This window comes from Mixophyes fleayi, chromosome 3 (genome assembly GCF_038048845.1).
Source record: "Mixophyes fleayi isolate aMixFle1 chromosome 3, aMixFle1.hap1, whole genome shotgun sequence".
Lineage (NCBI taxonomy): Eukaryota > Metazoa > Chordata > Amphibia > Anura > Limnodynastidae > Mixophyes > Mixophyes fleayi.
Window position 1 is genome coordinate 120,612,735 of NC_134404.1, and position 21,344 is coordinate 120,634,078.

The 21,344-nt window shown below is 40.0% G+C and overlaps 1 protein-coding gene across 4 annotated transcripts in view; it reads left to right on the top strand.

The window, feature by feature from the left end:
• LOC142143972 (putative cation-transporting ATPase 13A4) overlaps nucleotides 1-21,344 on the top strand; it is a 104,260-nt gene that overhangs the window by 77,363 nt on the left and 5,553 nt on the right. For all 4 annotated transcript variants that reach the window (XM_075202270.1, XM_075202271.1, XM_075202272.1 and 1 more), the window contains exons 23-27: nucleotides 393-502; nucleotides 4,366-4,462; nucleotides 5,051-5,123; nucleotides 5,452-5,626; nucleotides 16,299-16,486. In XM_075202270.1, coding sequence (XP_075058371.1) covers nucleotides 393-502; nucleotides 4,366-4,462; nucleotides 5,051-5,123; nucleotides 5,452-5,626; nucleotides 16,299-16,486 — 643 coding nt within the window. The remainder of the gene's footprint in view (nucleotides 1-392; nucleotides 503-4,365; nucleotides 4,463-5,050; nucleotides 5,124-5,451; nucleotides 5,627-16,298; nucleotides 16,487-21,344) is intronic.

The window sequence follows — 21,344 nt, forward strand, 5'->3', positions numbered from 1 at the left end:
AGACCTTCTGTGTTGCAGTATTAAGCACTGACAAAAGTGACTGAAAAGACTAATAGGAAGCAGCAATCTCTACTAATGGTCCATGCAACCCCCTCCCCTGTAAAATCATTTCATGAGAAAGTGCATCATTATGGTACAAATGTATAACACTGTATGTCTCTGATATTTTTATCTCTAATATATCAGTCGTACAGTCATCAGCAGTGAGTTTTCAAAATTGTGTAACTGAGAAATGGTTTACAGGATACTAACCCTTAAGGAAACTAGTTGAATAGCGTTGCCCTATAACATCAATGTAGACCTTCACATGTAATATAGCTCAGTAGGAATGTGATTTACTGATGGTGTTTATGTGACTTGGGATATAAATAACCCTTAAGCTCTACTTTCAGGCTTTGAAAATGGCCAACGCTGGGATTTCATTGTCAGTACAAGAGGCCTCTGTGGCTGCTCCTTTCAATTCTCACATCACAAATATTCAGTGTGTCCCAGAATTACTCAAGTAAGCAATGTCTTATCTAAACACACATAGCATACCATGTCTCAGTTATTGAGGGTATTCTCCAATATGGTAAAACACTAAAGTAACATATATTTGTATAAAAAGTCTTTTACATCTTACACTTATTTTGAAATGTTATTTTTTAGAAGTGAAATGTCATTAATAAACTTCAGAAATGTGACACTTTTAAAATAAACATTTGTTTTCCAGTATATTCTGTAAATAGTGGTGAAAAGCTTAAAACAAGATGATCAAATTACTTTTTTGGAAGCTTTACTGAAATAAATACTTTTGAGAATATTTCTGTAGAGAAATATAGGTATATTTTGACTCAAACTTTGTTGGCACTTTAACTGGTGCCTCTGCTCCAAGCAATCTACACAAATGGCCTGCAGGAATCAGGGCAGACAGAGGGAGAGCCAAGAAGCTTCCCCCCACAGCTACATTGAGACCAGGCCAACCGTCAGTGAGGTTATTTTGGCAGCAAATTAGAATGAAGGAGCTTCATTCTGATTTCCTGCCAGACTGTCCCTTTACTACTAGTGAGCTTAGTCTCGTTAGCGAGACTAAGTGTCCCTCTCCTAGAGCATGGGGGGATAAGTAAGTTTGTACAGGGAATATGTTGCTACAGGAAGTGGAGTTGGGAATTAAGAAAAAAGTGTCACTATAGAGGTGATTGGGATGTTACTACGAAGGTAATGGGCATCACAGTGGCTTAGTGGTTATCACTTCTGCCTTACAACGCTGGGATTATTATTATTATCTTTAACTTATAAGGCGCAACAAAGGGTCCGCAGTGCCGTACATTACATATACAGAAAACAGAGACCAAAGACACAACATGATACAAAAAGAACAAAAATATATACAAACACAGTAACAAGGTAAAGCAAATCAGATTATTTCTGGAACAAATAGTGAAAGGAATGGTAGAAATCAGAGAAGTAGGCCGAAGCTTAAGAAAACGGAGCTAGCGAAGAGGTACAGAGGGTGATGCTTAGTAGAACAAGCACACAAGGAAAGAGGGCCCTGCTCCTGAGAGCTTACATCCTAAAGGGAAGGGGGAGACACAAATAGGGTGGTACTAACTTGGGGAGAGAGCCAGGACAAGGGTGTTAGGAGGAGCTCCACATCATGGCCTTATCTGTGTAGAGTTTGTATGTTCTCACCGTGTTGGCATGGGTTTTCCCACAGCCAAGGGGTGTGGGAAGAGTCCTAGTGCTTTCAGAATGAGGCTGGGTCTCCCTAGAGGGGGAGCCCGCACATTTTTTTTTTTGCAAACCCCACTCCCCAGGGAATTCAGCGCCGTGCTGAAAAGCCTGGAGCTGAATTGTCATTATGACAGATGGATCCCCTGCTGCGAGTTCCCTTGCTATATTCCCACCAGCATCAGCTGGCTCGCCTAGTGCTGGTTTTCATTAAATCAGGGGGACCCTCAATTTCATGTCAACCAGCACTAGGCTGGCAGCACAAGGGTTAATATTATTACTAGGCTGGCACCCCATGCTTATTTTATTTAATTATTTTTTTTCACTACTGTTTACTAATGCCCCCGATCCGCCGGCTCTGCAGACGCTGACAGGTACATATGTACCTGCTGCATTCTGTATAGTAGAGAAAAGCAGCCCTGTACCTGTTCCATGGCTTGATGAATTCACGAGCAGGCAAATCCTAGATTAGGTACGCATAATACTGAGTGCAGGTTGCGCTCTGAATGCGTACCTTGATGAATCAGGCCCTCTGTGTTTTATACTTTTAAGGCAGCTTGTACCTATACAGATGACACAGTTTAACTTTACAGTTTCACAATTGACTGAAACAGAACTGATTACTAACTTGTTTACAGTATCAAATCAACAAATCAACAAAGGCCTTTGATACTGTGCCACACAAGAGGTTGGTTTACAAAATAAGGGAACTGGGTCTAGGAATCAACATTTGTACTTGTATCGAAAACTGGTTAGATAATAGGGAACAGAGAGTTGTGATAAATGGAACATTTTCTAATTTGTCAAAAGTCTTAAGGGGAGTACCTCAAGGTTCCGTGCTGGGGCTACTCCTTTTTAATATTTTTATTAATGACCTCGGTGATGGTTTAGAGAGTAAAGTTTCTATTTTTGCAGATGACAATAAACTCTATAAGGTAATAAAATTAGAGCAAGATGTAGCTTCTCTACAGTGGGACTTAAATAAACTGGAGGATTGGGCGGCCAAATGGAATATGAGGTTTAACACAGATAAATGTAAGGTTATGCATTCAGGGATCAAAAACAAAAACGCAATCTATAAATTAAATGGAATTAATTTAGGAGAATCTATAATGGAAAAGGATTTGGGAGTGCTTGTAGACAGTAGACTTAGCAATAGTGCTCAATGTCAAGCAGCAGCTGCAAGGGCAGTTCTGGGCACCACTCTATAAAAAAAGATAATTTGGAACTAGAAAGGGTTCAGAGAAGGGCGACAAAATTGATAAAGGGTATGGAGTCATTAAGTTATGAGGAAAGGTTACCCAGTTTAGGCATGTTTACTTTAGAAAAGAGGCGTCTAAGGGGAGATATGATTACTATGTACAAATACATTAGGGGTCAATACAGAGAACTTTCATGGGAACTTCTTACCCCAAGGACCATACATAGGACACGTGGTCACCCCCTAAGGTTAGAGGAGAGGAAATTTCACAACCAGCAAAGGAAGGGGTTCTTTACAGTAAGGGCAGTCAAGATATGGAATTCATTGCCAGGGAAGGTTGTGATGGCAGATTCAATAGATATGTTTGAGAAAGGGTTAGACAAATTTTTAGCGAAAGGTGTATCCAGGGATACGACCGTTAATTAAAATGAAGGATAGTAGTGGATATAGGGTAAAAATAGGACTGCAATATTGAGTCTGGGGGGATTTTCACAATTGAAACAGATTGGCTGTTGCTTACTCTGGATCAATTTCAAATATAAGTGCAGGATCGCAGGAGATCCAAAATAGGTTGAACTTGATGGACTGGTGTCTTTTTTCAACCTCATCAACTATGTTACTATGTAAATTCTGTTTTATAGAAATCAGTGTTTTTCAGAATATGACACAGTCTATATCACTGTTAAGGATAATCCCTGGCTCTCTATGCTGTAAATTTCTTGCTGGCTGGCATGCAAAGTGTCATGCATACTTTCAACACTGTGGCACTCACTCTTAGGTGCAGTTCTGTCTTTGATTTTGATTTGCTGATTTCACCAATTTCACTTGCTGCTGAGTTCTTTCTAATAAGCTTCCCTTGTGTGGTTCTCTGGCTTGCTTTTACACTTTCCCACTTTTCTTACTACTTCACTTGCTATTATATTCTTTATCTGTTTCTTTATACCTTTTACCTGGTTTGTTTTGACTCTCAGGGTGTTTGGTTTTCTCAGATCTCTCACTCTTTCCCAAACTTGCTGACTTTTTATTTGTTAGCTCTGGGAGATCCCAGAGGAAGGAAGAGTGACTGGAGGGCGGAAGGGGGTGGGATGGGCCGATCAAGTCATTTGGCCCAGCCCCTGCTGCAAAATTAACATTTTGTTGCGAGGGTCAGGCCCAAAATTTCATAATTTCCCATGATTCTGCCCCCTTCACTAGGAAGTGGGCAGAATGTGAGAGAACTGCCTGCACTCCTGGAATGTCCGAGAGACTCCCGGAATGCGGGAGTCTCTCTGACATTCCAGGAGAGTAGGCAAGTATGCCCTTTCCTCACCTGCTCTACTCCAGTTCCTAATAAGCTCCATCCCTTCACTTACCCTTCCTCTCTATTTTCAAATTGTTCTTTAGCATGACAATAGTGGATTATTACAATAACACTAGAATGAATGCTATTTTTATTTGTTTGTTTGTTTAAACAGAGAAGGACGAGCTGCCCTAGTCACATCTTTCTGCATGTTTAAATACATGGCTATGTTTGGATTAATTGAATATATCAATACATTGCTGCTATACTGGGTAAGGCTTTTTTATTATGTCTCTGCACTTAGCATGTGGTTGTTTTTTTATTGCATTTATATAGTTCTGGTAGGAATAAAATTTGTTATGTCTCTATCTCCCAGAAGCTCTCTGAGAACCCTAGGCATGCCTTCCTCCTTGAGTGCCACCCTCAGCCACTTGTCCCCTGGCCTCCCTCACTTCTTACCCTTTGTCTTTGTGCAGCCAGCCTGCTACTATGTGTCAAACTAGGAGTGTGGTGCTGGCCTGTGACATTATAGTGCAGCACAACACTACCAGCCACACTCACTAATATGGAGGAGCAGCAGCCAAAAACTTCTCAGCTAAGAAGCTGCCGGCTGCTGCTGTTCCATGTCAGAATCCCACACCTTGGCTGTGGTTAAATTGATAACACTGAATGAGTGACACTGTTACTCATTCAGAATTTTATGCGCCCCTAAAGGCACCTATTGATATAACCAGATCTACTCTCTACACCTCAGTGTAAACAGAAACATAACATCATGATAAGAGCTGTAATTCAGTAACTGTCAAGAATGCTTATTGCACAATAAGTAAAAACATTTCAACATGTTCTATGTCTTCCAGCAACGAAACATCTTTGGTAATAATCAATTTCTGGTCCACGATTTCGCAATTATGTTTGTAATTTTCTTAACAAGTGAGTAAAAATGTTACTACAAACAACAGCATTGAATAAAGTTCATTCATTTTAGTAGATGACAGTGGGAGAACTTTCTGATTGAAATCCCATTGTCAGCTCTCTTTAAACTTGTCTCTCAAACTTTTTGTGTAACCGCTTAATTAATTTTATTATGAGGCTTATGGAGAAGAATGAGTACCTAGATGTGATGAATTACTTTGTGTAATTATGAAAGTATATGTGCCATGGGAACTGCTGTCACCCAGAAGTTTTAATAATCAACCGTATTAATGCACTACTCATAGAGTTTCCAATCACTGTATGTTTATTCTATCTTCTATTCCAGTGAGCTCCACACCTGCGTACCATAAACTGGCACCATACAGACCTCCAGGACAACTGATTTCTCCATCTATGCTGTTTTCAGTGGTCTACAATGTTCTTTTTACGATAGCCATGCAGACATATGCATTTCTCATAATCCAGCAGCAGCCATGGTACAGAAAGGATGATGTTTATAGGTAACTCTTTGATCAGATCATTAATGGAAGGGATTGTCAATAAGTGTACTAAGATTGGAAAGCAAACACATAGGGCAATTCTGAAAATGCAGGGTTAAATTTCATATAGATGGAGTTATAGTTGAAACATATAAAGCTATCAACAAATGTAAATAATGATGGTGGTAGTTTAGCTTGGTCTATGATCTATCATTAATATTTTAGAGTATTAATGCTATTAAATTCAAAAATGATGTAGAGAAAAGGAAGCTGATTATTTCCTGCATTATGAATAACTTTAGATCAACAATCACAGATCTGAGCCTTCCAAGCAGGGCCATCTTTTCCATTGGGCACGATGGGCAGCTGCTCGGGGGCCCCACGGGCAAGGGGGCCCCATAGGCACGGCTCTTAATGAGAATAAATAATCCGGCAAAAGAAAAAATGATGCAAAAAAACCCTACAAGGGTCACTGAGCAAGTACATCTATATCTCTATCTCTATATATCGTTATCTATATCTGTATCTGTATCCATCTATATATCTATATTTAGGGGCCCCGGTGCACTGCTTTGCCCGGGGGCCCATAATGTTGTTAAGATGGCCCTGCTTCCAAGGTGAGCAAAACTAGTAACAAGTATTATTATAAACTGCCGGATCATTGTGGTTATTGACAGGCATTTGATCAGTGTAAAATTCTCTGGGGTTTTGAATCTGGAGACCTCTGACGTTCAGTGCCTGCTCCTCATCCTAAAGGCTATTAGAACAGGTGATGTGGTATGTCTCTCTTCATGTTCACTTGTTGTGCGTCTAGTCTCTCAATTCTATTTCTGTCTTCTCTGCCCTAATGAGTCCAGCTGAACTGAGTCCCCAGCAACCTACAAGTGTATATAATGCCTGTTAGTGCATTGGAGGTTGCTGGAGCATTTTGTGACCTGTTCATGTGTGTCCAGCCCTGCTTTGCATTCTTGTCTCAGTCATTGTCTTAACCTATGGCTTTGTGCCTTCAGTCTTTGTTTTAAACCATGGCTTGTATATCTCATTTTGCCTGTATCATTGGTTAACCTGAATCTACATGTTCTGTTTTTGTAGTTGCTGAAAACAGGGATTTATACAATGTTATGATCTAGATCAACCTGGGTAGAAAAAATCTTAGCAAACAAGCAATGGAAGAGTACCGAAAAATTATGGGAATCTGAAACCAGAGGTCTTAAAGAAGTGTGATATATAAAAATTGCAAAACACCATCATTGTTAAAATAATTAGTTATGTTTATTGAGCATTCATTATTCAAAAAATGATGATATAACATCACAATTCTTTATTCTGATTAATTCAGTACTAATGCAGTTCATGCACTGATTGAAACAAAACTCATCCTTTTTCAAGAAACAAATCTTCCTTAATTGATGAGAAAAATATAATCTGCATCACATTGAAAGCCACTGGTTGAAATACTTATGTTGATTGTGCTATTCAGTATTCAATTAATAATTTTAAAAAAATAAATAAAATATTGTACATATCAAAAATAAGGATTTATTTCTAAAGCAAATGAACTTTATGAAAAAAATCATAATTGTTTATTTATAAAATACAAGCTTGCGCTGTGATAATATCACATTCAAATTTCAATCCTGAAATTATGCCTGTCCACAGATCAGACAGTTCTGTTTTTCAGTAACAAAATTAAGTTGTATTACAATTCACAAATGTTGTACTACAATTGGTTGAGACAGCATATAGGCGTTTTTGACCCTTCAGAATCTCATGTCTGCAATGGTCACGATTCCCAAGGTAAGACCACAAAGAGAAAGTAAGTGAACAAAGTGGTTTTATTAGAAACACAGGTAATACAAGTTCAGGATGTAATAACTAGTAAGGGAGTAATATAATCACGATTCTTAACAGCGAAATAGGCAATAATGTGAAGCACTGGTGAGATGCAGTAGCCAGCGGGTTGAAGGGTGGATATCTCTGGAAAAAGGTGGAGAGATGAGTATCCTGCGGATTGCAGGGTCAGATACCTCTGGAAAGGTGGTGAGATGAATAGTCTGTGGGTTTCAGGGTTGGATACCTCTGGAAAGGTGATGAGATGAATAGCCTGTGGGGTGAAGGGTTGGATACCTCTGGAAAGGTGATGAGATAAGAGCCGGGTAATGCTGAAACACTTGAGAGCAGAAAGCAGGTAATGGTGGAAGTGAGATGAATAGGTTATGCTGAGAAGCAATGAGCTGCAGAGAGCTGAATCACAGAGATCCACACAGGTGAATAACTCTGGGACAATGAGCTGTGTCTACAGCAATGGAATGAACAGCTAAAACCACAAAGTCAGGTACACAGGTAAGAATAAGTAGGAACAGGAGACTGAGGTGATAGCTTCCTATCAGGTAGAGAGACCTGATGATCTGGCCCAGACTGTAGGGCGATGCTGTCTTTTAAGGAGTAGCGGCATGTGAAAATCATCCTGCGAAAACGAGCTTAGCTCAGCAGGAAGGGAAACAGTTCAAGCGCCACAGTGGCCTTTTTGATGGCATGGTGGTCCTGCAAGCTATATATATGGAAAAATTCCAACACAGTTCCCAGGCAGACAGGAGCTGCAGGAGGCAGATTGTGACAGGGGTTATTGAAGAAATTTTAGAATGTCTTTGTTCACCAACACTGATTAGAAACATCTGTTCTTAGAATTAAGTTCACTGTTGTTTACATATCTGTCTTCTCAGCTTGCACACAGATCAAAAAAATACTACATCAAATTATGCAAAACAGTGTATAAATATATTTCTTACTAATATATTGGCTTCATCCAAAAATAACTTTGACACTGTAAAAAAAACAACAACTTTCAAACTTCATAGTACTCATAAAGTGCAGTATATAATCAACTGTTAATCACTTTATATTATCATTTACTTTGTCCTTATCAAATCTCTATATGTTATGGTTCATTAAGAGGCCATATTCAAAATGCAGTCCAAAGTGTATTTGACCTTCTCAAATCCTGTTTTCAAATCTTTATCCAAACTTCTTGCTGTCCTGTCGACCAGTTTCAGTGTTCTGCGTCATCTTCAGGGAGGAGCATAAAATGTTCTAAATTAAATAGAACAATATAATCCGCAGTTAATTGCTGCAATCTTGCTAAAATCTGACCTGATTTTCTTGCCACCTTATGTAATTTCTATGTCTTGGTCCTGTAGTCCTCAGGCTTTACTACCTTGTACTATTCCAAGTCCTGGGGGCATCCACAACATTAGGATAGTCCTGAGGTGAAAAGTGGCTTTAATAGTCCTAAGAGCACATGGAGACCAGGAGCCCGTTTTTCCAGTAGTGGTTTGGATGACAGGAATCATTCCAGCCTCAGTCTTGTCTGATATCCTTTGATCTGTCTCCATCCTGTTTATGCTGTAGTTTGACTCCTGCTATTGACACCTGATTGACTGACTGCTGTGTGTTTTAAACCATTATCTATATGATTGCCTGCTCTAGACTCCAAGCTCTAGCCTGTCTTTACTGGTCTTGATTCCTTTAATTGATTATATTGCTAGGTCTAAAAACATTCTTTGCATAATCTTCCAAAATACCCCTTTCCATTTATGTTAGTTTCTGTCCTGGGCTTCATTTTTTCTCAGTTACTGATCAGGGAATCCCTACTGAGCATTGCGGTTATACCTTCAGTCTAAATGCATCATGCTACATTTGTATATTTGTTTATACAGATAGAGGCACAGATTAGCATGACAAGAATAACTTTTTGCTCCTTGTGATTGGTGGACATGGGTGCATTGGGCAATGCTGAATGCAGGATGGATGCAGCATTGTCCCTAAGACTTCAATATAATGTTTTAATTTTGCATAAGAGCTATTTTGAGTAGATGGTCACTGACCACCGTGTTTTGGTTTTATATTCGGTTTTGGATCTGGATTACCTTTGTGTTTTGGTTTTGGTTTTGCAAAACCGCCATTGCGTGTTTTGGTTTTGGTTTTGTTTTGCTATTTTGTTAGAAAATCAATGTTTTTGGGCGTAAAATAACCAAATTTAGTGCTCCACCTGTTTCTTGGATAAGTAATGTAATTGTAAAGCTAATAAATTATCAAAAAAACAGTTTAATTCCTGGTAGGTAGGCCTTCATTAATTCTACACACAAACCAGATTGTCTTTCTCTCCATCTATGCATATTGGCAATGCAGCCATCGTCTTTGGGTGTATATTCCACCCTACACTTATAGTTAAATATGTAAAGAAATGGACAAAGGCAGTTTGGTTTCTGTCTCTATAGGCCCCCCTCCAGTTGTAGAAAACACAAAAAAATCTGCCGTTATAGACTGTTCAATATTATTTGAAATGGACAAAGGCAGTTTGGGGTCAGTCTGTGTATGACACCCTACCCATAATGAGAAATTGCCAAAACAGCAACCTTTCAAGATGGTACGTTATATGGAAATGTCCCAAGTCCCTTTCCTCTTTGGGGGTAGATTGAACCCTAGAATTAAATAGAAAGTTTTAAAAAGATGTTATCATCATCATCTGGATCTTCATCCTCACCCTCATCAACACAGACTATCAATTCATCGCCGCTTGAATCCGCCATTAGAGAACAGTCAGTGCTTGGATGTCTTTGATGGTGAAGGCCTTCCTCGTGGACGATGTAGTTCATTTTTATAAACATCATTTTCTCCACATTTTTGGGAATTAACCTTCTACGGCGATCACTGACGAAGTTCCCTGCTGTGCTGAACACTCATTCAGAGTACACACTGGAGGGTGGGCAGCTTAGGTATTGCAAAGTAAGTTTGTACATGGGTTTCCAAATGGCCTAATTTTCCTCCCAGTAAGGAAAGGGACTGGCTGACATTTCCATATCAACTACCTCTTGAAAGTAATCCTCCACCATCCTTTGCATGTTTATACTCGTATTGGATGGAGTTATGGGCAAGGTGACACATTTTTTAGAAAAATCCTTCAAACCAGCCCAGATGTTAAATAGTTCTGGTCTGCCCTCTACGTCTTCCCTGCTTCTTTTTTGGAAATTTTATTTTTTAAGAGCAGCAGCAGCTTGAGAAAGTGAAGGAGGACACGTAGTCAAGCCGAGGCCCAGTTCAGCGGCCAACTTGCTGAGCAATAGCTCCTTGCAACAGTTCACATCTCGCTTATTTACAAGTAAAGACTCAATGTAGGTCTTAAACCTTGGATCAAGCACAGTGGCCAAAACGTACTGATCTGAGTTCAAGATCTTAATAACTCGAGGATCATTGTGAAGAGAATGAAGTACTTGATCGACAAGGCCAACATACTTTGCTGAATTGCTTGCTTTCAGCTCCTCCTTCAGTTTCTCAAGCTGCTTTTGTAATAGTCTAATTAAAGGAATGACTTGGCTCAAACTAGTAGAGTCTGCAGTCACTTCACACGTCACAACGTCAAATGGTTTCAGCACCTTGCACAGCACTGAAAGGATTCCCCACTGTGCAAGACTGAAATACATCCCCCCTCCTTTCCCAATGTCATGGCTTGTGCAATATGCTTGGATGACTTTCCTCTGAAGCATGTACAAGGTGGAATTCCACCTAGTTACCACCTCTTGCTTAAGTTGGTGGCAGGGCAAGTTAAACTGCTCTTGGAGCTGCTGCAATCTCCTACATGCTGTGGCTGAATGCCTGAAATGGCCTGAAATTTTACGGGCCACCGAAACCATCTCCTGCACCTCACGGTTATTTCGTAGGAAGCTCTGCACCACCAAGTTGATGGTGTGAGCAAAACAGGGAATGTGCTGGAAATCACCCAGCTGTAATGCTCACACTATATTGTTGGCGTTATCAGAAATGACATATCCTGGGGAGAGTCCAAGTGGTATAAGCGATGTATCAATCACATCTCTCAGTTTGCGTAGCAAATTGTCAGCTGTATACATGTTAGTGAAGCCGGTGATACAAAGAATGGCTTGCCTGTGACAAATGTTACGTAGTGGTGTACATGCTGCTGCTGTTCCTGCTGGTGAAGGTGAATGGCCAACCCAGTGGGCTGTCACAGTCATATAGTCTTTGGTTTGGCCACTTCCACTTGTCCACATATCAGTGGTTAAGTGGACTGTGGACAGAATGGCATTTTTCAGCTCAATCTCTACATTTTTACTCACTTTTTGGTATAGTTGTGGAATAGCTTTACAGGAAAATTGTGTCGTAATGGAATTCTGTAACGCGGACACAAAACCTCAATTAACTGTGAAAAACCAGATGCGTTTATTATGGAGATTGGATGCAGATCTAACACTAGCATGGCAGCCATGGTGTCTGTGATTAGCTTGGCGACTGGGTTACTGCTGTCATATATGCTTCCCCTAGCAAATGATTGATTTCACAGTTAATTGCTGAAATGTAGGACTGCTCATTTTCTTGACCTGCCTCTGGGCTGAGGATTCACCCCCAGCAGCAGCAACAGCAGCAGCAGTGGGACTAACGCTTTCTTCAGAGGAATCAATTAGAATGCAGGAGTCATCCAGCCTTAATAAGTGGGATGCAGGGCTAACTCCAAGCGCTACTGAGGATATTGATGAGGATGGTGTGGTGGGTGTATTTTGTAGTCGTCGGGATGTCGGTGACCGGAGGGTCTTAGCTGATGATGGAGTGCTGGTTTTTTATTGGAAGAACTTTCAGCTTTTCCCAACACTTTGCCATGAACTCTAGTTAAATGGCGTAACATAGACGAGGTTCCAAGATGGTTAAGGTCCCTCCCTCCACTGACTGTGGCTTGACATACACTGCAAATGGCTAGACAATTGTATGAATTTAGTAGAAATAATTCCACACATAAGAAGTGGATTTTTTTGTTTTATGCCCAGTCATGACAATGGCCTTTTTCTTGTCACGTGCTAGAACTGCTGCCACTGGTGCAGGACTTACACAAACAACCTCATCCTCATCAACATCCTCATTAACGCCCTTGTTGCCTACACAAATCTCCCCCTCATCCTCCTCTAATTTCAAAGTGGCATCCTCAATTGGTGTATCACCGGCTACACTCGGGCTTTTAGGGCACACATCAGCAGAACTGCTAAAAGGGCATTTCTTTATGGGTACACTAACAGAATGCTCACGATTAGACATCCCACTTTTGGATGGACTCTCCACAGGTATTGGTGTCATTTCTGATTCAGAGCAAACATTATCCTCTAATGCCTTACTGTTATCTTGCAGCTCGGCTTTCCCGCGTAATAGTAGTTGTGCACCACTTGTAGGCTTGTTAACATTTTTTGGATCTGCCACTAATAGAGAAAGGCGAAGGCCTCATTCTCTCTGTAGAATGGCATGTTGTCAATTTTTTTTTTATCAGCAGTTAACTTTTCCTCAGTTACACTTAGTTTTCGCTTCAACACAGTAAATTTTTTTTGGTGTGTGTTTTTTTTGGCTGATTTCAAAAGACGGTGTAGTTTGACATCGCCTTTCCCAGATGACGTGCTGGGAACACTACCATCAGGACTGGTGACAGAACCTGGTTGCTCATTTTGCTCATATGTGGACTGCTTTGAATCCATTCTGAGCCCAAAGCACTTGTAGTGCTACAAATTGTTTTTGACACTGCTGCAATATAGTAATTTTTTCACAGCCAGATAAATTTCAGCAAAAGAATGGGGGACACCCCAAAAGCAAATGGAAGTGCTAAATGTATTGTTTTTATAGTGCTGGAATATAGTACTTTTTTCACAGCCAGATACACTTCTGCAAAAGAATGGGGACACCCCAACAGCACTTGGAGTGCCAGAAACTGAACAAAAAACCCTCCTCTCTTCTCCTCTTACTGCTGTAACAATCTGGTATTAAGCTTTCAATGCTGTTGAATACAATCAATCACTGTCCCTGCACTGATATAGCCAGTGTGACGTAACCCTGCTTTCTCCCTCTGTCAAATGGCGATGGATTGCTGTGGAGGCTGGTATTTATGCTTTTTAAATCTCCCGACATCCGAGCTCAGAAAAAACGAACACGTCACGATGACGTTTTGCCTCGATTTCGAAACCGAATGGGCAGAAGAGTACCGAGCCTGCTTGGCTCGGTATTCGGATACCCTAAATTCGGTAGGATTCGGATCTTGGGGAACTGAGCCCGCCCATCTCTAATTTTGAATAACTTCAGGTGGTGAAACTTGTGTGTATTTGGAGGTGATCCCAACTTAGCAGGAAGCTAATGAACTTTTTCAGTTATGTTAAATGGTCACATCTATACAGCTCCTCAAATATGTCCATAATCAGGTACAACTTTCACAAGAATACATTCTGCCCCATCTATTTACGTTTTATAGTGGTAGGCACACAGAAAACACTTAAGTTAGCAGTATTTTAGGAGAAAAAAGAAAATTTTCAAATTAATTACAGGGGCGTGTGAAGATAGCTCTTTTGCCCACTCAGTGCTAGCTGGTCAGCCTGAGGCTGGCTAACTGAGAGTGACCAATACCTCAATGAGTTTGAAAACTTATGCAACAACAACTAGAAATATACAAATACATCTTCATTTTATAGCAAAAATAGATATCTGTATTTACAAAAGTCATAGAGGAAAAGGATTCACCAAACAGAGAGACAACTAGAATACCTTATCCTAAGGGGCTATAGTCATCATTCCTCTAGAGTGCTGTCCCAGCCACCAACCCACGCCATTTACTCCTTTGCTACAAGGCAGTGAAAAATCCAAATGTCCTCCTGCTTTTGGCAAATCCACAGGTATCAAAGTCTGTGGAAGATTAAAAGATCTGCTTCTCGTAATTCTACTGAACCAGTCTAACAGGAGTCATTACCTCCAGTCAGCCAGTCCAAAGTATGATGTAGAACAGAGACCGGACGGCTGGGCTCCCTTTATAAAACCCAACCCTGTTACTACGCTATTGTGGGCTCGGCAGGGCTGGTTCCAGATATCAATTCCCTGTTGGATTGGGTACATGCATCATGGGGAGTGGCTACTGTGCCTCCCCAAGTCTTTGGATTGCTGCAGAAATCCTGCAGAAATAGGCACCAGGTAGTGTGGTACTTGCTGGAGAAAAACAATGGGCACCCAATTGTTAAACCATAAAAGATAGTTCACTTAAGTACAGGTCGCATCGGTGAATTAACCCATTTATGTTTTTTTGGGCAAAAGCTGCTCTCCAGCTGATCGGTACTTCATGCTCAAAATGGCTAACTGCTAGTCGAGGAAGTCCCACAAAGTCTTTAGCCAGCACCAGTGTCTCCAGGTGATTAGGTTTACTAATAAACCCATGTTAATAGCTTTCTTAGGGTACATGTTAGAACAGAATCTAGCGGTACTTATAGAACCCACCTAGGGACATTTAAGAATATCAGAACACTACACTTACCCGGTATCCAGATTTCACCACAGGGCGTTCCAAATGGTATATTATGTGCTACTTCCAGGTGATGTTTTTACTTTTGCCGGAATGGGCCACAAGTCTGTAAAATGTTGCTAAATATGTTTGTGCAGAGAACCATCATCAAGAGGGTATGATCCAATATATACACTTCTTTCCATTCAGAAATGGCATGTGCTCTGTGCACTGTGTCTCATTTGTGCACACCAAGGGTGACCTAGAATTGTATATTGATGCACTTTTACTTTTTGATTTTTTTTTTAACATTTAATTTTATGCTCTGTCTTATAATTTTAGTTTAAAAAAATATTTTTACTTGAAGCAAATGCACAATTCACAACATAAGCATAACAAGAAGGTTTTGAGATGACAAAATCCAAACAGATATTCATAATAAATTATTAATTTTCAATTATTTTGTAGATGAACATATACAATAATTTACATAATATAAACCTAAAATTCAAACATTAAAATGAGACAATGAAAATTTTTATTGTAGTAAAGAAAAATAAATGGAATTACACTGAAGCAAGTCAGAGAAGACACTTATTTGTTATGTAAAATGTATTTCCACAGGAACCACCATTTTTTAGCTTTTTTATAGAGACCTTGGTCACAATTTTATGTTCAAATATGTTAATATTTTATATTTTACATGTAATTTTTATTTTCCCTATGTGACCTATGTGTTTGCCAGGATGAGTCTAGAGGCCATACATTATACTATTAAGTTTTGATGACAATTTTTTAATTCTCTTCAATAATTGAAAAGTTGGTTCAAATTAATCTAAAATGTTGGAAATTAAAGTTGAAAACTTTTTATTATTTGTTTGAACTTTGGGACAAGACCACTACATGTGCTCAGTATGCCCTCTAGCGTGACATCCTCTGAAGCAATATTTGGAACATGTTGGTATGCTTTCTTTAATTTGCCTGGTGTGTAATATCAAAAATAAATAATTTTGATTGTCTATTCTTTGATTTCTTCATCAAAAGTTACCCTTAGAAGGTGTTTCAGCGTTATAGGTATTGTAAATTTTGTAGATTGTTGATATTGCTCCTTTTTGGAATGTATTGTTTAAGGCTAAACTCTCAGATGATGTAAAGAAATTGAAAGTGTTATAACATAATAAACTTATAAGCATAAAATGAGGTGATTGAAATCATTTTGAATTCAGTGTTGTCTAAATATGTCTTTTTTATTTAAGATATAGGTTATAGTTTTCAATAGCAATATATATTTGTCAATATCAATTACAAAGGTCAGCTAGGTAGAAAGAGTTCAGTTCTGAATGAACATCTCTGTTCTAACATAATGACTGTTGTTTCTATTATTTACAGTGCCTGTTATCCAGGAAACACAACCGTAAACCAAGAACTTACAACTGAGCTAATCGAAAAAAGAACTAAGAAGAATTATGAAAGTTTTGAGAACTCATCCCTGTGGCTACTCACTGCTGTACACCTGGTGATCTTGGCCTTCGTCTTCTCTAAAGGAAAACCATTCCGCAAACCATTGTATACAAACTGTGAGTTACATCATGATTTACATTAAAAAGTACAAAGAGTGTATATTGTTATTTATATTGAAGACACAGATATAAAAGGATCCAACCACATTGCATTAATATATTGTAATATACCAAAGAGGATTAATAATTATTCACCATGTTATTGGCAATTCATAACCGAAAGTATTATATTTAAATATTTTTGATATTCACTTGCAAGATGTTTCTGTAGCAACTGCAAACACCAAACAAGTGCAGATATCTAGGTGCTAATGGCTCACCAAAAGGTGACTAGAATTAATTATTACATTTCATTTAAAAGACTAGTATAAAGTAGCAGCAGGAAAATTAGGGTAGTCTGTGCTTAAATTCCCCACCCAAGCTAGAAAACTACTACAAAAATTTGAGAAAAACACAAACCCTGTGCTAAGTTATAGATCAATAGACATGCCAGAAAACTTCACAATTAGAAAGTACTGGCGATATTAAATCAGAAAGGCAAAGGCCGGGATGCTCTGTCAGTTAGCACCGTGTCCCGTCATGAATGGGCAGCCGGACGCGTGCGCCAATATTTTCACTTAATTAACAAACTTCTGAGGCTGATTTTTCCATATGTGCCTCCCTCCTTTTGTTTGCCCCCCTATGTATACCAGGCAGGAAGGGTTCAGCCTCCCTGCCGTTATATAGTACCTCAGTTGCTGACAAGCTCTTTATCCTGTGGATACCTACTTTTGTCTGATTTCTGTTGTGAACCTTGGCTTTGCTCTTGGACCCTGCTTGTACTCTGATTGCCCTGACCTTTGGCCTGTTATTTATATATCCTTGCTTGCTGCCAGTCCTGACCATTTGGCCTGTCCCTGATTACTCTGTTTGCTATGGACTCCTGACCCCGGACTGCTCCTGACCTCCGCTCCTGTCTTGGCTACTGCCTCCTATCTCTCTGCTGCGGTTTTGTATATGAGCTTCCACTTTGCTAAGATTTAAGTCCTGGGGACATACAAGTACCTGTGAGCCCAACAGGCTCTTCGAGAAAGTCGACTGCTTTAGGAGAAGATTTCTGTCACCTCTTCTGGAAGCTAACATCATGTCTAGTGATCTGTAACTCAGCACAAGATTTGTGTTTTTCTAAAGATGTTGCTTTGTATTTTAAGAAGACTTACCTAGATTTATGAGCAACAGATCATCATTATGTGACCGTAAATTTCACAGTATTAACTGACAGTCGGACAGTATAAAATGTTATATAGTGCCTGAGGGGAAACGAGACGCTCACAGATATCCTAACTTGCTCACAAAGGACCAACTACTGTCTGCACGGACCGACCAGTATCGCTTTCCACACCAATGCGGTTTAGGGGGGAGAAAAGCAAACAAATAACTGGGAGTCAGGGATCCTGTTGGAAGGAGAGGAGGTGTACGAGGTGAAGGACAGGAGTAGAGACTCTTCACTCTACTCTAATTGCCCACACCTCAATTTGCTCTAGACCTGGGCATGGATAAGGATATTTGTGAGGGCCCTACCAAGAGAGAGTCAAAGCAGGAAAATGGTACTCATCTGGAAAATGGTCACTTCCTCTTGATAGCCGCCTGCATGCTGCCACTTGGAAACTATGCCATGATTGACTCACTGAGGCAACAAAAATACAAATGGCCGGACAGGAGTCTGGATTGGTTCACCTTTCCAGCCGCTGATAGGCGGACAGTGGAAAGTGATTACTAACAACTATATATGTGGGCGCTAATGAACCTATATATACTAGATTGAAGCTGCAGCTTTCTGTACAGGTTCTGGGTCCTGCTAAAAACAATAGTACAAGGAAAGGATTCAGAAAAAGCGCAAAGCTTGGAATCTAAATATAACAATTTAATTAGGGATGTGCACCGGCGACTTTTGGTGTCTCGTGTTTTCTGTTTTGGATTCGGATTTTCGCAATGTTTTGAGTTCGGATTTGTTTCGCAAAACACCTGCCGAAAGGTTTTGGTTCGGATTTAAGGGTTTGGATTCGGATTTTTTTTGAAAAAGGCATAAAAAGTTTAAAAATCAAGTTTTTGGGCTTATTTTCACTCCTACGCTATTATTAACCCCAATAACATTCAATAACAAGCATTTCCACTAATTTACAGTGTATTCTGAACACCTCACAATATTGTTATTAGTCCAAAACGTTGCAACGAGGTATCTTTCTGGACTGTGTAGTGGAGTGGTCCCCACAATATAATAAGAAAACCATCAACTGGTCTTAATCGCACCAAAAAATGTACCTGGACTGCGTAGAGGAGTGGGTCACCACAATATAATTTAAAAACCCTGAACTTGTATGATTCGCACCAATAAATATATCTGGACTGCGTAGAGGAGTGGTCACCACAATATAATAAGAAAACCATCAACTGGTATGAATCGCACCAAATAATGTACCTGGACTGCGTAGAGGAGTGGTCACCACAATATAAATTATAAACCCTGAACTTGTATGAATCGCACCAATAAATTTATCTGGACTGCGTAGAGGAGTGGTCCCCACAATATAATAAGAAAACCATCAACTGGTCTTAATCGCACCAAAAAATGTACCTGGACTGCGTAGAGGAGTGGGTCACCACAATATAATTTAAAAACCCTGAACTTGTATGATTCGCACCAATAAATGTATCTGGACTGCGTAGAGGAGTGGTCACCACAATATAATAAGAAAACCATCAACTGGTATGAATCGCACCAAATAATGTACCTGGACTGCGTAGAGGAGTGGTCACCACAATATAAATTATAAACCCTGAACTTGTATGAATCGCACCAATAAATTTAACTGGACTGCGTAGAGGAGTGGTCACCACAATATAATAAGAAAACCATCAACTGGTATGAATCGCACCGATAAAATGTATCTGGACTGCGTAGAGGAGTGGGTCACCACAATATAATAAGAAAACCATCAACTGGTATGAATCGCACCGAATAATGTACCTGGACGGCGTAGAGGAGTGGTCACCACAATATAAATTAAAAACCCTGAACTTGTATGATTCGCACGCACCAATAAATGTATCTGGACTGCGTAGAGGAGTGGTCACCACAATATACATAATAAGAAAACCATCAAGTGGTCTGAATCGCACCGAATATTGTACCTGAACTGCCTGGAGGAGTGGTCACCACAATATAATTAATAAAAAACCCTCCACGGCTCTGAATTTCCCCCAAAAAAATTCTGGACTGTGTAGTGGGGTGGCCCCGTTACTAAATGTGATACCGGGGCCACAATATAATAAATAGTTACACCCTCAACTGGTCAGAATTCCACCAAACAAGTATCTGGACTGTGTAGTGGGGTGGCCCCGGTACTAAATTTGATACCGGGGCCACAATATAATAAATAGTTACACCCTCAACTGGTCAGAATTCCACCAAACAAGTATCTGGACTGCGTAGTGGGGTGGCCCCGGTACTAACTTTGATACCGGGGCCACATTATAATAAATAGTTACACCCTCAACTGGTCATAATTCCACCAAACAAGTATCTGGACTGCGTAGTGGGGTGGCCCCGGTACTAAATTGGATACCGGGGCCACAATACCTCCTCCAAGTTCCAAGTGTAGTGTTTATAACATATTTACACTACACTAATTCTAGCACGTCAAACCCTCTTGTTTTAAATAATGACAGGGCATTTAACTTTTGATTAAATTTTTTGAATTTGTTGACATTTTCTTTTACTTTTTGAACATGGCAAACGACTGTTGAGTGGTCACATAATGCCAAAAAAATAGTTGCAAGATGGAATTGTCCTTGGGCCCTTCCACCCACCCTTATGTTGTTGTAATAGGACATGCACACTTTAACAAACCAATCATTTCAGCAACAGGGCCTACCAAACAACTGTGGCTGAAATGATTGGTTTGTTTGGGCCCCCACACCAAAATAGCAATTCATCTCTCCCTGTACAAACTAAACAGGCTCTACTGAGGAAAGATGTCATCCTCATCCTCAACCTCTGATTCCTCTCCCCCTACAGTGTGTACTTTCTCCTCCTCACACATTATCAATTCATCCCCGCTGGACTCCACAACCACAGGTCCCTCTGTACTATCTGGAGGGCAGTGCTGTACTTCATTGAGGAATTGATTATTCATTTTTATAAACATAATTTTTTCAACGTTGTGAGGAAGCAACCTCCTTCGCCGCTCACTGACCAGGTTCCCTGCTGCACTAAAAACTCTTTCGGAGTACACACTGGAGGGGGGACAACTCAGGTAAAATAGAGCCAGTTTGTACAGGGGCTTCCAAACTGCCTTTTGGAGTTCTACCACGTCACTACCTCTAGTTAATTTAGATTGCAAGGCTTGTAAATACTTTGAAGATAAAAAAAGCAGGCTGCACAGACTGTGGAGCTAGAAAGTGAAATTAAATGGACCACGTTACTTTTGTGGCTATCTATGCCCCCCCCCCCTGCCCTACACTTGTACTTGAATATAAAAAAAGCAGCCTGCATAGACTGTAGAACTAGAAATTCAAATATACAAAGAAATGGACAAAGGCAGTTTGGTATCTGTCTGCATCAGATCCCCTCTCCACTAGGAGTAAAATAGAAAACTATTCAGCCGTTATATAATCTAGAATATAAATAGAAATTGAGAAAGGCAATTTGGTATGTGTCTGCATCATAATCATCAACATCCTCCTCAGCGCCAGCTACATCAATATCCTCCTCCCGGTGTACAACATTCACACCTTCATTAGCCAAATCTGTAACTGGACTGTGGGTGATCCTTCCAGCATATGCAGAGGGCGTGCTGCAAATGCTGGATGGAGTCACCTCTTCCCGTACAGTGATGGGAAGGTCAGGGTTCACAACCAACAACACCCTTGGACT